The sequence below is a fragment of the Lepisosteus oculatus genome, chromosome 4 (genome assembly GCF_040954835.1).
Source record: "Lepisosteus oculatus isolate fLepOcu1 chromosome 4, fLepOcu1.hap2, whole genome shotgun sequence".
Taxonomy (NCBI): domain Eukaryota; kingdom Metazoa; phylum Chordata; class Actinopteri; order Semionotiformes; family Lepisosteidae; genus Lepisosteus; species Lepisosteus oculatus.
Window position 1 is genome coordinate 28,111,714 of NC_090699.1, and position 16,911 is coordinate 28,128,624.

A 16,911-nucleotide genomic window follows, 5' to 3' on the forward strand; every position below is an offset into this window, starting at 1 on the left:
GCAATGATGCCTCTCTTACAGTCAGGTAAAGGTTAGATGAGGAAATGCTTAAAATAACTCCTGTAGCTACAATGCAATTATCATTGGAGTATTTTAAAGTGTACTGTACCTAGGCTTCTGAGTGTTTTAAAGTGTACTGTCCTTCTCTCTAACACACTAGTACGATACTAAAATTAGCTATGTGTTGATCATGGAATAAGATTCCTTTCACAGTTCCAGCTGGAGACAAATGCTAGAGGAACATTTTGTGCGAAGAAGTTTTGTAAAGTTTAGGAGAAACCTGAAGCCACTGTAAAGCTGTGTACAATGTTAAATGCTGTTCTTTATTATCATATTGTGAAAACTCTGCCAAGCAATGCAATAGTTTCATTACTCATTTTTAAATGTCTGAGGGAAATGGAAAGTATAAATAAAATTTACAAACCATTCTTTGATTCTTTGATTGATCTAACAACCACCACTAAGCTGGCAATTACTTCTTTAATTCATTAATGTTTTCTCACTGCAGAACAGCTAACAGAAGTTTCACTTCAGTTTTGCTTGGTAAACAGTGTGTGAAAAGTTACATTGGGTAAAGTCAGGCAACCTAATAATGAATGATAAAAATAATATTAACTTTTGTCATATTTGTTCTTGGCTCAGGTTAATAAACAAAGCAGAAGAAAATAAAGCAACAAATTAATGCACATTCATAACTTTTAGAGGCTCAAACCATGTGTGAAAGAGAAATAACAATATTAATTGGGTTTTGATGTTACCCTTTACATTTTGCAATCTTTGTAATTTGTTCTTTCTGCTGACAATAGATTGCATTATTTTTCTCACTGATACCTAGCAGTGTTTTTATAATGCAGGACAAAGCACTTAGCAGTTATGCTAAAGAACCTGCATGTTTGATGAGAATGTTAGAACCTGTAGATCAGGATGTGATAATCAGTTATAATCAATTTCCATAATATTTTCTTATACACAACAGTTAAGGAGTTATCACTCTTGATATCTCTGAAAAGGTCATTGGCAGTTCACAAAACATGTCAAAGTTATTTGAATTGAATATTTGAACATTGTAAAACCTTTCTTCTAATTATTGTATAGTGATTATTTTTGTTCCCAGTGTCAGTTTCTAGATATAGCAACAAATGCTGACAAATAGAAATGACTGCCATACATTTTCTTCTATATAGAGTTCTTTAATCATATTAATGCTGCTGTTCCATATGTATTTACAAGTGTTTTTTCACATCTTTCAAATACTGGAAATACTGTATTAACACTGACATTTAAATAGAAAAAAAATATGAGCCTGATTAAGGTCATTGTTCATTACAGCATTTGGATAAAAATATCAATTAAATAATTAAATAAATATATTGAAGTCACAGGCACTGCATTGTCTGTTACTCTTTATGCAAACAAATTGTCATATCTCCAGAACACGTTTCACTACATCATCTCTAAGACAACATGCTGCTTCAAAGAAGCTCACGTAGTGATTGATGACTCCTGCTGTCTTGTTGTAGTACCTCTTCCAGTAGTTAATAGATCATTATTTTCTAGCTATGACTCTTAGATTCTCCATTAACTGTCAGAATACTTTCTTTGTGTTATATGTAAAATATTTATCAAAGTAAAATCTGATGAGATACTTGATTTATTAATGACATTTTCATCACCAGGGTAAAATACATTGTTTTATTATTAGAGCTCCATTTGAGTGAAAAGTTATAGACATTGATTTAGCAGATTTAATTTAATCAATTCTTAATATGAAATTTAACAATTATTCAGATTGCCATTTCCCTCTGATAGGTGCATTTCATTCAATTTCATACAGATTGATTTGAATTTCATCCTCTTCTTTGAGCAAAATCTTTTTCACTATGTTCAGCAGAGTGCAAATACACCTAAAGTGATTGCCCATTGTTACATGGTGATATACAGTAAAACTGATAATTGGATTGTGCAGTCATTGAAAACAGTGGACATGAAGTTTGTGTGAGTGTCCTCTTTTAAACAAAATGTTCTATATATCTATATGTACACAAGTCTATATTTTGTACTGTATTTTCATTTAAATCTTAAAGACAAATAAGACCTCTGTTTCCTATTTTTAACCTTTGACTTAATAATACAATGCCTACCAAAATAAAAGAAAAAAAGAAAAAAAAAACAACAACAGGAGATTTTAATAATGTAGGGTGGTTTCATGCTCACCTGATTCAGAGTAAATCAGAACAAAAAGATTTAATGCTTAACTAGCATGCCATATTAAGTTATCATTACATTTTCATGAAGGTCTGTATGTCATACAACTTTAACTGAATGGTTACCACAAAAAGAAGGAGGCCTTTTTGCGTTCATCAAAATTCACATGGCCTGTGCTGGAACAACTCCACCAAATAAGAAAACCCACTATATGCCCTTGTCAAAGTTACTAACAATCTTAACATTCATAACATTCGACCCACATGTGCAGCATATTGTCAAAACATCTTTCTTTTCACCTCAGAAACATTGCTAGACTATGCCTTATGTTATCACTAACTGTGGCTGAAAAGCTGATCAACACATTTGTGTTCTCCTGAATTGACTACTGTAACTCTACTCGCTGGGGTACAGTATCTACAGTACATTGAACAAACTGCAGTATATCCAAAATTAGGCAGTCAGAAACCTAGTGCAAGTGATAACATTACTCCTACTGTACCTGGAGTCCTTGCACTGGCTCACCTAATAAGGCTCTGCATGGCTTGGCACCTCAGTACCTGTCTGAACTATTATCGCCCTACTCCCAACCTCGCAACCTTTGCTCTTCTAATTCTGATCCCCTGTACCCCAAGTCTGTCTTCACTCTATGTGACAGGACCTTCTCCTGTTATGCCCCCAAGCTCTGGAACTCTCTCTCTATTTTATCAAAATCAGCCCCAGTTCTGTAGGAAACTGTAGGAAAGGATATCAGAGAGTTACCTTCTCTTAACTCCTTCAAATCTAGACTCAAACCTTATTTTTTTAGAAGTCTTTACTTAACTGTTTCCATTCTTTACCCCTCTGCTCCCTACTATACTTAATACCACCATCCATGGTCTCCTCTGTGTATTGTAATTGTGTTTTATCTTGTGTATTCTTTTTATTTATTGTTGTTGTCATTCTGTAAAGCGCTTTGATAAGCCACATTTAAAGATGCTATTTAAAATAAAGTTTATTATTATTATTATTATTATTATTATTATTATTATTATTATTATTATTATTATTATTAATTTAGACTCAGGCGTAAACCAAATAAACTGAAAAGTAAGTGTCTGTAGGTGGAAAAGAATAGGAGCATGCAGAGAAAGCCCAATGGACACAGGGAAGAACATGCAATCTCCACACAAACAGGAACACCAAAGTGAAACACACTGAACACAGGGATACAGAATCTGCATCTCACTCTCACAAGAATGTACAATACTATAAACATTCATTACATATTTATTAATTACATTTATAACATAACTTTAAAAAGCACTATGCTTTTAAAGATTAAGGTCTCCACATCAGAGATACTAACACAAAGCCAGAAACTGAGCTGATGGTGTTGATCCTGTGGAAATGTATTTAACCATGTTACCATCTCTGTGACTTCTATGGACTAAGTATTTGTATTTCTCATGTTATTTGAAATACTGTATAAGTCTTTGTTGATACATGTACAATTGTGTACTCTAATTACCATAGAGTAATTCCTTGGCTTAACATGTGACGCCTTTTGTGAGTATTTTCACATTTTCTCGAGAAACTATCATTACAGAGACAGCCTGGAAGTTCCAGATTCTACCCACTATTCATGTATTTAATGTTAATGTCTGCCTAATGTAAAGATTAAATTATATAATCTGTTATATACTGTAAATCAAATGTATACATACAATCAGATTGTGGCCTTTTTGAAGAGTATAATGGCTGATATCTCTGTAACTTAAGACAGTAAATAAATTGCTGTTTCTGGAGTCAAGAAATTGTATACTTCACCGGTAGGAGCAATTCCAGAAAACATTTGTACTAAAACAGAAGGATTGAATTTAATTTAAAGGCTTTGACAGATGCTAGAGAAATAGGGTTCCTTAAAGCTTAGAAGCTGTTTTGAGTGTTATTGAATTGTGTATGCGAGTCAAACGAGGCCTAAATGAGCCTTTTCAGACTTCCGTGATTTACAATGAGATAATGTCATCTTCTACTATGACTCCACAGATACTTTTCACATTTGCCACATTAATAGTGTTTTTACTTTTCTGTTCTGGGATAACTTGATTTTTTTTTATACACCACTAGGGAAAAATGTTTCTGCTTAGTTGTCAATGTCAATAACGTTTTCACCCTGTTTCTATTTCTCAGCCTGATAGTCTGATCTTTGCTTTGTAGGCTTTGCCATACTGTCTAATTTTTCTACTTAAAGGAAGTATGTCGTATCTACTTCTTTTTGGCATCCATCCATTTTCTAACCACTTTTTCCCAAACAGGTTTGTGGGTTCTGGTGGAGCCAGAACCTACTGTATCCTGGCAAACATCTGGCACAAGACAGGATACACCTTGGATGGGATGCCAGTCCATGACAGGGTAGACACAGACACAAACCCACACACACTCACAGCAGGGCTAATTTTCCCAAAAGCCAATTAACCTATCAACTTTGGACTGTGGAAGGAAACCCAAGTTTCAACTGAATATTTTTGGTTGGTAAAATGGTACATTTTTGTCCAAAATACACACAAACGTTTTTCAAAATAAACTTGTTTTAAAACTCAAATAAAGAAAGGGTTTCCAACTTTCTGTGAGACGAGACTTACACTTCACAAGGCTGGAAGATTGGCAGCTAGAGCTGGTGGTAATATTAGCTTAGACTTCATATAAATAAATCCTGTAAAGATGAAAATCATTGTGAGGCTCTCCAGCAAGCTTCAGCCGGCTGTTGTCATAAACAGTGATGGAGTTATCCACAAAACTTTCTCTGCTCTTCTTAAACACTGTGTAATTGGAATTCTCACCTAACACTTTGTCTTTTTGACTTCAAATCCCCTCCCATTGCCACTCTTCTTTTTTAATATTACACCTACATAGAAATAAACAGATTTGCTGTAGTTAGCAGCACTAAAACATTGTTTTTTTTTATCTAGCACAATAGGCAGAGGTCTTTCCAGGGCAGAAAGGTGATGGAAGAATTTTGGGTTAGTTTTACTGTATACTTGAAATCAATCCTGACCTTTCCACTAAGCCTCCAACAGATTGAGATTTGTGTTATTTTATTATAAATTAATGAGCAAATATGAAAACAAAGCTGCTCTGTTCCTAAATATATTTTGCAGATTGCACTTTATTGAATAAATTATTTATGAATACAGCTCTGTAACAGACATTTCTTAAAAGCTAGGCGTCACACTTCATTATATATATTATAACTTATAATACAAAACTAATAACAAACACAAGAGGCAATTAGTTGTATGCCTTATTAAAAGGCAACATTCTTTGCCCTCTTTCCTGATAACAAACCTATCTGGATTTGAAGTATCTGAATTTGTCTCACAGTGCAACATTCTAGTATTCATATATCCTTGAGATACAAAATAGTACATAGTACAGTAAAACACAGATACTGTTTACTCACACACAGAAATGTTATTTCAAGACCTCCACCCAAGGGGATATTAATGAGATTCTGCAATTCCCTCCCTTTATGTCCTCATCTTTATGTAATAAAACTACGGATAGGAAGTACAGTACATGGAAATGCAGCTGAATACTGTAGCTCACAGTATTGCTTGGAAAGCAGGAGTGCATTCTGTTTAGATGTGTTTACAGATAGACACACTTGTTGACAAAATATCATTTCAACAATCCATTTAGGGCATCTGAAAAAACACAGCAGGGAGAATATGTCATTTTTTTCACAGATCAGTGATAAAATCTTGTAACTTTACAATAACTTTGCAATCTGTCTTTGGTTTGACTAGAATTTGTAGAGAGTTGCTCGATAGTGAAGATATTTTCATATATTTATAGATACATATCAGTGATTGTTGTATGGTGTTTTCTTGTTGCGGGCAGCCCTGAGGGGATTGAGTGATACTATATGTAATATAATAAACACAGTGTCCCTTCTTGGTTTGGAAAGCCTAAGGCTTTTCTCTGCTGCCATCTCTGACCCACCATTTGACCATGTATTCATATAGACTTAGAAAAAAGTCTAATAAAATCTTCAGCATCTACAGTAATTGTGTGTTCATTAGTATTCGTATTAGGATATGTACAGAATACTTGAATCTGTTTTGTAATTATGGAAACTGTAACATGATGTAGCAGTTGTGGTGCTTTAAAGTCCATCTAAAGTGAATGTCAGCTGCCTCAGACAACTGTTTCATCTATGTTAGGGCTGTAAGTACAGCATGACTGTGAACTTTGACTTTCTACATGTAAAAATGGAATTACATGCCTTTTTAGATGGTTCTTTTTCCAAGCATTGTTAACTGTTTAGCTCTCACGTTCCAATAATCCAATAATTTAATAATTTAATTCCTTCCATCCATTTTTTATCTGTCTGTATGTCATGGAAGCATTTGACAGGACTGCATTGAATTCACTGCTTATTGAATTAACGTGGTGTAAGGTTCTGCCTGAGTAAATGCGTTTTATTCAACTGGAGTTAAAATAATAAATGCTATTGTTAGGCTTAGTAGCAACCATAGGGTAATCAACAAGGTGCTTTATTATAAACCAAGTGACTGTACAGTAGAGTAAAAAAAGTATTTTGCTGAAACTGAAGTGAACAGCTGGAGAACTGAAAAAAAGCATGTTTGCCTCTGGCCTTCTCTCCTGCCTGCCTTCCTCACATCCACACATCTCTCTCTCATCCCCATCATTTCCTCTTTAAGAGGATAAAAATCCTAATGTTCTGAAGAGCTGCACTCATCACAAAAGCTAATAAGCAGCCCTTCTTATAATTTCCAGCAATTCAACAAATATTGTCTTGTGAAAATCAACCTACAACACAGAGAGGAAGTTAGCTCGAATATAATTAATGAAAATGTTTTAAAAATATTTTGGGGGTAATTTAGATTTTAATGATGCACAGTCCCTTCCATCAGAAGTCAGCATGAATTGGTTTTCAATAAAGTAAATGATTTCATTTTGTTGCAAGCAGAAGTGCCTTTTTTAGGGGTAAACTCATTAGCAATTAGAGGATATCCAATAGGACACAAAAAACTCTGTCTAGACAATTGATTACAGACTAATAGGACTTTTTGTTGAATCCTCACACCTTAGGGAAGGAGAAGTGTCTCCCCTCTGGAGAATCTCGCAGGTCTTGTCAATCTGCATTGTTGGGCAATGGATTGCAATGTGTGTTTCTCAAAAATGGCTATTGACAAAGATGCTGGAAAATAAGGGGTTTTAATTAAGTTAAAACTTAGTTGGCCTTGAGTAATAAAAGGCCTAACAAAGAACTTTTTTGTTTTTGTTGTTGCTGGTCAGCATTTCAGTGAGTAGATCCTCACGAGTAGAGCACGCTGAGCACCTCTCCAGAGGGACAAGCAAACTTCCGGAGGGGGAGAACTTTCCAGCGACAGGCCCGGATTGTAATGCCAGCGCTTAGGTTGCATTTTTTCATATTTTTTCCTTTTTCCAGCCCCCGGGAGAGGTTGAGTTTCTTTGGTTTTTGGCACAACGCTCCTTTTCTTTCAGGCTGGACCCCACTTAACAGGGCCAGTCCAGCCTGGACGCTGCTGGTCAAAGTGATGCATTTTTTTCCAGTTGACTTTTATTGATGTTCGCCACGGCTCCTCCCACTCCTGCATTGTTACTCAGGGTGTTTTTATTTAATTGTATATTTTATACAGAAATAAACAACTGATTTAATGTTATTGTTCACCTTTTGATGTCAAAATATATATTAAAATCCGAATTTATTTTTCTCTGTCTAATGTATTGCATGTGGTTACAACAAACAGATGAATTGTGTGCAATGAATGTGATTTTTCAATATGAAAGCAAAAAAACAGACATTTATATAAAATGTATCCTGAATGAACACCAAACTGTTACTGGTTACTGTGTCATGCATTTTTAATTTATACTTTCTGCTAATAAACATCAGTAGATGATAAGATGATTGAAGTTCTAGTGCACACAGAAGTTTATTACATCATACTGTGCCTCAATCTTTCTGTGCCGTTACTATAGTTAATTAAACATCCTCATACTGCAGGAAATCAAAAACATGGCAAATTATTCTCAATTTTAAGTGTGATAAAAATGTCCTGCTGTGCTACTTTGTACCATAAAGCTTGAGACCTAAACCTCTGTATAAAGGCTTTGTGAAAATTTGCTTCTATCAATTCTTCTTGATGAGAACTTAAATGTTTGAACATTTTAATTCATGTTATTCTCAAGTAAATTATTGTAGCTGGTCACCATGATTTCCACCACTCATGTTTAATCTGAGTAATTATAGAAACTGTGCTTCAGTACAGATTGGAGTCTTGCTGTGGGAATTGAACTCTTTTAAAATTAACACCTTTGTGTAGCTTTTAAATATCTAGGAGGAGAAACAATATGATACACATGGATTTAATTAGGCTATGAACTTTGTTTGCTAATGTTAAAGTACTAAGTTTGCTAATGTTAAAGCAGTGTGTGATTTTGTTTTCAAAGTGTAACGTTTTATGAATATGGTTTTGTCTTTTTTACTGTATATGTTTCTTTGTGGTTGGTGTTATATAACATTTTTGTCAGTTTTTGTGAGACTGGAGATTCAGCTGGGCACAGCAGTGAAATGCAATCTCCTATGATTTTTCCAAGTGGATTCAGCGAGTTTGCACCTTGTATTCTCAATTTATCTTCTGAAATTTCTTCAGTTTTATTAATTGCTCTTGTGTTTGAGTTACTTGTAAATTGTGTTTGAAATCCTTTTCCCAGAATTAAAAATTCAGCTCTGGAGACCAAATCTCCAGTCATTCCTTCTAGACTGGATGGCAACCTCAGAACCTTAAAAACGGAAAATGTGAAAAAAAAGTTTATGGGATTTTTTAGGAACCATTGACTTCCATACAGTTTTCAACAAACCCATGGTTTTCATTTTGGCATGGAGGGGAAATAAGAACACATTGCATGGATAGGTAGCGAAGATTCTGTGTGCAGAATAATTTACTTGTACAAATTATTGGAAGGGATCGTTTCTGTTACTGAGTTGATGCATACGCCCTACTACTGTAGGTAGCATTTTGTACATGTACTATAACATTACCAGTTCCAAGTCTTAGCATTGGTTTGACTTGTATTCAATGCACTGTTAATATAATCAATGTGCATTCTTCCAAACACTGTCCCCAGAGGTTTCCTCAACATTGAATGTCTTCATAGTATACGAAATTCAGTGTAAATATTTTTATAAAACTACACTTGGAGTGAATTGGTACTTGATTTTCATAGATTTTTATGTATCATTTGCAATGGCATATGCTAATTTATGAAGAAGTTTTTGAAGAGCATGAACTATCCATTTTCATTTCTAATACTAAATAATCTAGAGCTGTGTGTACAGTTGTCATGGTTGCCACACTGACAGTTTGCTCTCTGGTTTCTCTCTCTCGCAGCCTGTGAGCTCATGACACAGGGTATTCTGGCACTGGTGACATCGACGGGCTGCGCCTCAGCTAGTGCACTGCAGTCTCTGACTGATGCCATGCACATCCCACACCTGTTTGTGCAGCGCAACAACGAGGGCTCCCCTCGCACTGCCTGTCACCTCAATCCCAGCCCTGACGGAGAGCGGTACACTCTGGCCGCCAGGCCCCCAGTGAGGCTCAACGACGTGATGCTTCAGCTGGTCACAGAGCTACGCTGGCAGAAGTTCATCGTTTTCTATGACAGTGAATATGGTGAGTTTTGGCTGGAGTGGAGGCATAATTCTTCCTCTTATTCTTATACAAATTAGGGACAAAATGAAATCAGACCAACCCGAATATGACTATATTCTTCATACAGTATGTGGCTTTATATTTCAATGTTACAATCAATTGTTAGACTACTTAGAATTTTTAGATTGTAGATCTAAGTATAAAAGTAGCTTTTCTTCACATTTCTTCACATACATACAGGTATAAATCAAACTCCGTGTACTGTGTTGACCGAGTGGAGTTTTTTATTACGTATTAAGTCAGGAGCGAATGTTCAATTGCATTTTCCCATAATACTGGAATGTGTAACGAAACATAGAACTGTGTGCTGGAAAGCAGAGGTAAAGTACACTACACACATCTAAGAAAAGGTTCAAAACAAATCTAACAAGGCATGTAGGGGGTGAAAGAAATACAAGGAGCAGACCTTGCCTCATGCATACCATATGCTGTATGATCTAAAATGTACATTAGATCCTGTCATTTGAAGAGAAATGACACATTTTGCTTTATATTTTTTATTGTAGTTTTCAGATTTATTTCATACGTCAGTCATAAGGAGCTGGCAGTTTTTCTTCTCACAAATAATATTTTTTGGGAGAACTTTATTGCAAGTCCTGTGGACTTTGCAACAGATTCTGTTAGAACGTCTTTCTATAGAATATATGTAGAATTTTACACAACTCCTAAATCTTTTTTTGGCGCATATTTGTTCTAATAACAAACACAAAGAAAAGTGTATTGAGGCAAGAACAAATATGATACAGGTTGCATCAGTGCCTATTCAATATTGTTATGTCTGTGAGAACATAGATTACAAATTTAATATACAGAAATGCAAATACAGTACAATACATTTTGAGAGTTGTTTCAGGTGTTCTCTTTAAAAGCTCTCATGATTTATGAAATAGAAGATTGCTCTTTCAGTTCTGGTGAACTACAATGCAATGCTTTTTCAGTTCTGTTGAAGAATGATTTCCCAATGTTGCACGTACCTCCTGCTTAACTCTATTTTGGGATTCTGCCGAGCAGATGTAAAGTCTTTTAATCCTTTCAGTGGAGTAGTCACTTCCCTTGACGAGGCTATGCTTTACCTGCACTGAATTAACTGCAATTCCCATGTGTGGTGATGGTGTTATCCATCTGTGTCACCTTTTCCCTCTCTGTCATAAAATATTAATACATGAGATCTTGGGAGTAAAAAACATAATTCACAGGGGGTCACAGAGAGTTCATTTATAATGAAAACTATTGACACTTGCAAAGCACATGTTGGATTACATCTGCCATTCCACATTCCTAACAGCGCACAGGCCCACTGGTATGTTTATGTCTTGTTTCGCAATTTGAGGAAGTGCATGTTCATCAGTTATAGAACTTTTACAGTTGTGAATAAGTACATGTTATTTATCACCGTGCATCTTGTTGGGATATACATTATATTGTCCCAACAAAATACCACAAATTGGTATTTTGCATATTGCACACACTGTTGGCGTATTGAACACATTTGTTGTTTTCTTTGCCATCTACTTCTAAATCATTCCTGTCCTTGGAATACTGGATGATTTACTACCATGTTTACCATTGATAGCTTGAGAAATAGTTGGTAATTCAATGGTTTATAATAATTTATTAATTCTGTGTTCTGCGTGTATTGGTTTTGAAATGTATGGCTTTATGAAATGTGAAGGTTATTTTCATAAAGGATAACAAAGTTCTCAAAATGAAAAAGAAGCACAAATATGACTAAATAAGAAAATGCAGCCACTTAACACCAATACACACACATATTTGTGTTACACACATTATACACATATACTGTAGTATTCACTTTTCTTCACCTTATCAATTCAGTAGCATACAGCATTAGTAAAGTATTTTTTTTACATAATTTATGCTATTAAATCTTTGGATTGAACTACACTAGAGGTAGTTCCTGCTCCTGCCTATATTGTTTCAGAAATTGTTTGGACTAAACCATTCCTTTCTTTACCGCCTTTAAGCTTAACACACAAGATGCAATCATAAACAATGGAGAGAGTTTCTGTAAAAGCTGCACTGCTTGCCAGCCTTAATTCCTGGAGTGAGAATGAATCCACCTAATTTGTTCATTCATTTTGTGTTGACTACCTGTTTCTTCTCAAGGAGCCAAATTAGAAGAACTTTAGAAGCTAATATCTGTTAATTACAACTCTAAGAATAAAAAGTGCTCTTGTGCAGAAAATTGCTGGAAGAAAAAGAACAAAGAAAGAATGTTGCCATGAAATGTGTCTTTAATAATCTATATTTTTCACTGTTTTTAAGAGGCTTTTTCCAGTAAATGCAAACATTTTGATCTTAATGGTTTTTAATTGCACTTATCTGGATTCATTCCTTTTTGTTTGGTTTTAATTAGCATAGATTGGATTTTAATTGAAGTTAAAATTAGGCACTTCTGTTCCAATATTGAAATGAAATTACTTCAAAAGCAATTAGGATGCAGAACCTATCTTAGACACTCCGTTTTAAGTGTAAATGAGCTGTTTTTTGCCTGTTGTCTGAAAACGATTAAATTATTTTTTTGTATTCAGAAGAAAAAAATGTAATCCATACAACTTCTTATACTGCATATTAAGGACATAGTGAGTGTTTAGGTACATTAAAAAGGTCAAGCAGGGAGAGAAAAAAATCAATGGATTTTGAGAAGAATTAAATGAGATTAACAATTATTATGTTTAATTGTAAATCATTACAAATGTTGTGCTTTGCTGATGCTCAGTTTTCACCGAGGATTTCAGCCCTGTATTACGAAGTGTATTTCAGGACCCTATACAGACAGCACAATCCGGAAGGAAGTGAGAAAACACAGGAAAAAAAGACTAGGATAGGGGCTGAAAGAATAACAGGGGGTGTGTCCAAGGTGCGCTGGTGCTTGGAGGTGTGTCCAGGGCAAACAAGTCCAAGGGAGTCCGTTAGAATATCCTGGGAAAGCCAATGTCCAAAGCCGGGTGATCCAATCTGACACAGACGAACGAAGTTAAATGCTGGAGCAGGATCCAGCAAAGGGTCGGGGGTAAAAAAGGGGGATACGGGGCCAGGCACTCCCAGTCCTGGACTCAGATGGTCAGGACGCCGTTGTGAAGCCTATGCCGTCGAGTTGCTCCTGGACTCGCGGGTAGGCGGGCTTCCGGGTGTCCATCTTCCAAAGTTGAGCCCAGATTGGCAGGAACGTCTGGCTTTTATAGGATGGGGGTTGGAACCGGAGGCAGGTGCAGGGAATAAATAATAAACTAGGAAGGGCTGGAGAGTCCTTAGAGGAGGGGTTTACGATCGTGACACCCTACCCTATATGCATATTCAGATTAAAAATCCAATTTGACTTCTATTTCAGTGGAGTGGAGTAGGGTCACAGACACCAAATGCACCCTTTTAGCATAGTTTATTCTGTGGTATATACACAGTTAAAATCCTGTTGTGAAGCCCAAAATGACTCTCTTCTGGCTCCACCTTAGAAAATAAAGCCACTCCAGGATTAAGATTTTTACTGCTAAACGATAATTTGATGAATATTTTTTAGACAATAGAACTGCAAAAAAGACACAACCATTTACTGGGATAAAAGAGCTTGACTGTCTGTGTATTGCTTAAGGATTTAAACTCTATTTACCAGCTGCTGAGACATTCATGAGGAAATCCAAGAGCTATGCTTGCTTAGACAGGATAAGTTATGGATAAGCAGTGTGGACACAAGGACAGAAAATTCAACAAAATTAACTTCCAGTGCAGTATGGAAATGGGTATTGAAGTGGTAGTAACAGATGAGAATCTTATTGAAGTAATATTGATATAGACATACACTGTACTTCTACTACTATCAATTTATTGGGTAGACCTTACAATACTGAAAATAGAGAGCGTTGCTATGGGTACAGTATATACAGTAGCACAAATAAAAATATTTGTCAGCCACTCCTGGAATGTTCTTAGTTGACTTCAAATAAAGGTAGAATGAACATGCTGACCTCTTTAAAGGTCAAATGCCAGATTGTAAAGAAAGGGTAAAGCAGAAACCTGTCCTTTTAGAACACTTAAATTCAATAACACACTGTAATAACAGTTACAGAATACAACTCAGGTAGGAATGTCTGTAATTTTGAATGCATCAACTTTTTCAAACCACAGGTTTCTTCAAGATTAACAGCGAAACACAAAACAGAGGGCACAAGTGGAATCTATGTGAAAGTGTATTTAAAACAAGTAACAGGAGGTACTTTTTCTACACAAAGATTTGTGGAATGAGCTATCTTACAATCTATATATGACCTCCTATTCTTGGTAACCATTCTTATATTCATATTATTACTATTGGTGAAAGAGATAGTGGATTGATAAAATTGTAAGATTGCAGTTTAATTAACTACAAATTCTATTTACACACTTATGTATCTACTGTATAATCGACAGTCAGTGTAGATATTAAGTAACTGTCTTTCCTCTATATATTTCACTTCTGTTTTTTATTTGCAGAACATGTTTGCAGAGATGTTTCTCTCATATTACAAAATTCAGCTACTGTACAAATATATGTTTATAAAAATATTGAATTACATAAAATAGAGCGTGTAAATCAATAATTAAATTATTGTTTTAATATTTTTAATAAATAATGTTAAATATCTGTTAAAAATAAATGTTAATTATAAATTAGTATATCCCATATTGTAAAGGATATGACAAGAATATACAGTACCTGAGGTTGGTACAGTATGATCAGAGGCACATGAGATCTTTCTTGTTCTTTGTTGGCAAAGCCTTAATGAAAAGAATAATACGTCAGGCACACTGGGTTAAACAAATATCTGTTAATAATGACAATAACATACATAATAAACAACAAAACATACAACATTCTCTTTATTACTCTATTTACAAACAAGATGTCTCAGAGGCCTATAGCCTGACCAACCAGAAAAACCTGGACTGTTAATAAAGTATTCAGACATTCTACATGACACCTGCAAAGGTCAACAAGAGAGATAAACATGCCTTCTAAACTAAACAGAATATGACCTACAGTAATATTTCACTTTATAAATCCAGGTGCTACAAAGTGAATGGGAACCCTATTTCAATATTCTAAACATACATCTTATAACCAGGGGAAATGGTTTTTAACCTGGGGATTTGTTATGCAGGAGTCAGAGTTTCGTAACAACAACAGAATGGTAAGCTTTCTTAGCAAGGTTCAAATACATAACCAGAATCTGGGCTTTATGGTGGATTTGGATGAGGACCTCTTGCCTCCCGTGGCTCCCTTTTCTCTCTTTTGTCCTCTTCTTCGCCTCGTCTTCTGCCTTCTCTCTTTCTCTGCTGTCCTTTATCCTGTGGTCCTGGACTGTTGATAACAGTTAATGATTTACCAAATACTTAATTAACCAAGGTAAACCAGATGATTCCTTTGATCAGTGTGTCTCAGATCCAATACAACTCCAAGAACTTCTCAGTTCCTTTCTTGCTTTGAAGCTCTGGGGAGCCGCAGATGTTGAAACTAAATGTTCCCCACTCTTCCCTCCATCTACCTGAAGATTACAATCTTGTGTGAGTACATTGTACCATGTACAAGACTTAAATCTCTTCAGACATGAAGTTTGGCATAGAAATAGTAAACTATACATGGTTTTAGCCACTACACCAGACTATCTGAATGTTATTGTCACTGCTGTTGATCTTGTTTATATACTGTAGCTGTACTGATGTGCATATCATTATAGAATCTAACTCCACCACCCACAATCTCAACGTCCATAAAAAGAATATTATCATAAGACAGTGCAGAGGCGAAAATATATATAATGAAAGCCAAAACCATTAATTACAAAAATCAGATAAAGAAATGGGAACAGGAAAAAGGGACATTTATTCAAATTAGTACTTTTGTTTGACTTTATTGAAAGCAGATGGAGACACATTGCTTGTGTATAGACATGAATTCAGCCTGTGGGGAAAATGACAGCTGAATGGAGATGATTAAGAAGGTTTCTTAGACTGTAGTGTTTTATTTCATTTTCCTACCACAGCTAAAGACAGTTCTCTGAGAGTTCCTGTTGGGTCCTGATATTACGGTCTAGGCTACTCCCTGGGAACAAACTTTCATATTGATGCAACTGTTTTAAACGTTCATCTTTCACATCTTCTTTTCTGATTTGCGTCTGTCTCCTGGAATATGATTGGGTTGTTGATTTGCATTCTGGGAGTTATGAAATGTGTCAGACCAAAGTTTGTGAATATTACATGTCTCTGTGGCGAACTTTGAATGGTGCAATAATTTGGTGTTTATTCCAGGACTTTATATGAAGAGAATAATCATCCTGGAATTAGAATGGTGATGAGTAGTAAATTGAAACCTGTAATGATCAATTGCCCTACATTGGGAGTGGGATTAAAACAGCACAGGAATCTCGTTTTACCAGAATACTCCATACAATATAGCAAACAAAAAAACTCTGATGAGGCTGCTGTAATTGTGTGTTTCGTTTGTCTTGATTTTTGTCTCCCTGGCTTGCTTATTTACTTTCATGTCACAAAAAGCACAGTCAGCATGGAGATATATTGTATAAAGTGGCAGACTTCTGTTCTCTAGTGTAAGGGGAACAAGCCCCATCCCTCCCCTGTGAGAAGCAGCTGAAGCTCAATTGCAGCTCTGCCATTGTGATTTATGGAAATTCTGTGTGGTAATGGGATGCCATTATTGCATTGGTGTTGTGGGAATTTTGGATTTAGATGGTAGGTGGCTATGAGATAAAAACACCCTAACACTGAAGTGATTTGTCTCAGTGCTTTGTGGCAGGCCATCTGCTACTGTGTTTTGCTCTCACATGTACTACACAGACTCTATATTAAGATTGACTCATTGTAATAGCAAAGAACAGTGGATCCATATTGCAGTAGCTATACTCCAAAGTATACTTTACATGATTAGACCTGAAGAAGAAGTGTC

General features: G+C 35.5%; 1 protein-coding gene across 3 annotated transcripts in view; it reads left to right on the forward strand.

Moving 5' to 3' along the window:
• The window catches only part of LOC102693145 (glutamate receptor ionotropic, delta-1), a 354,553-nt gene that overhangs the window by 146,234 nt on the left and 191,408 nt on the right, over positions 1-16,911 (forward strand). For all 3 annotated transcript variants that reach the window (XM_015347054.2, XM_006630422.3, XM_069189014.1), the window contains one exon: positions 9,630-9,914. In XM_015347054.2, the coding sequence (XP_015202540.1) occupies positions 9,630-9,914 (285 nt within the window). The remainder of the gene's footprint in view (positions 1-9,629; positions 9,915-16,911) is intronic.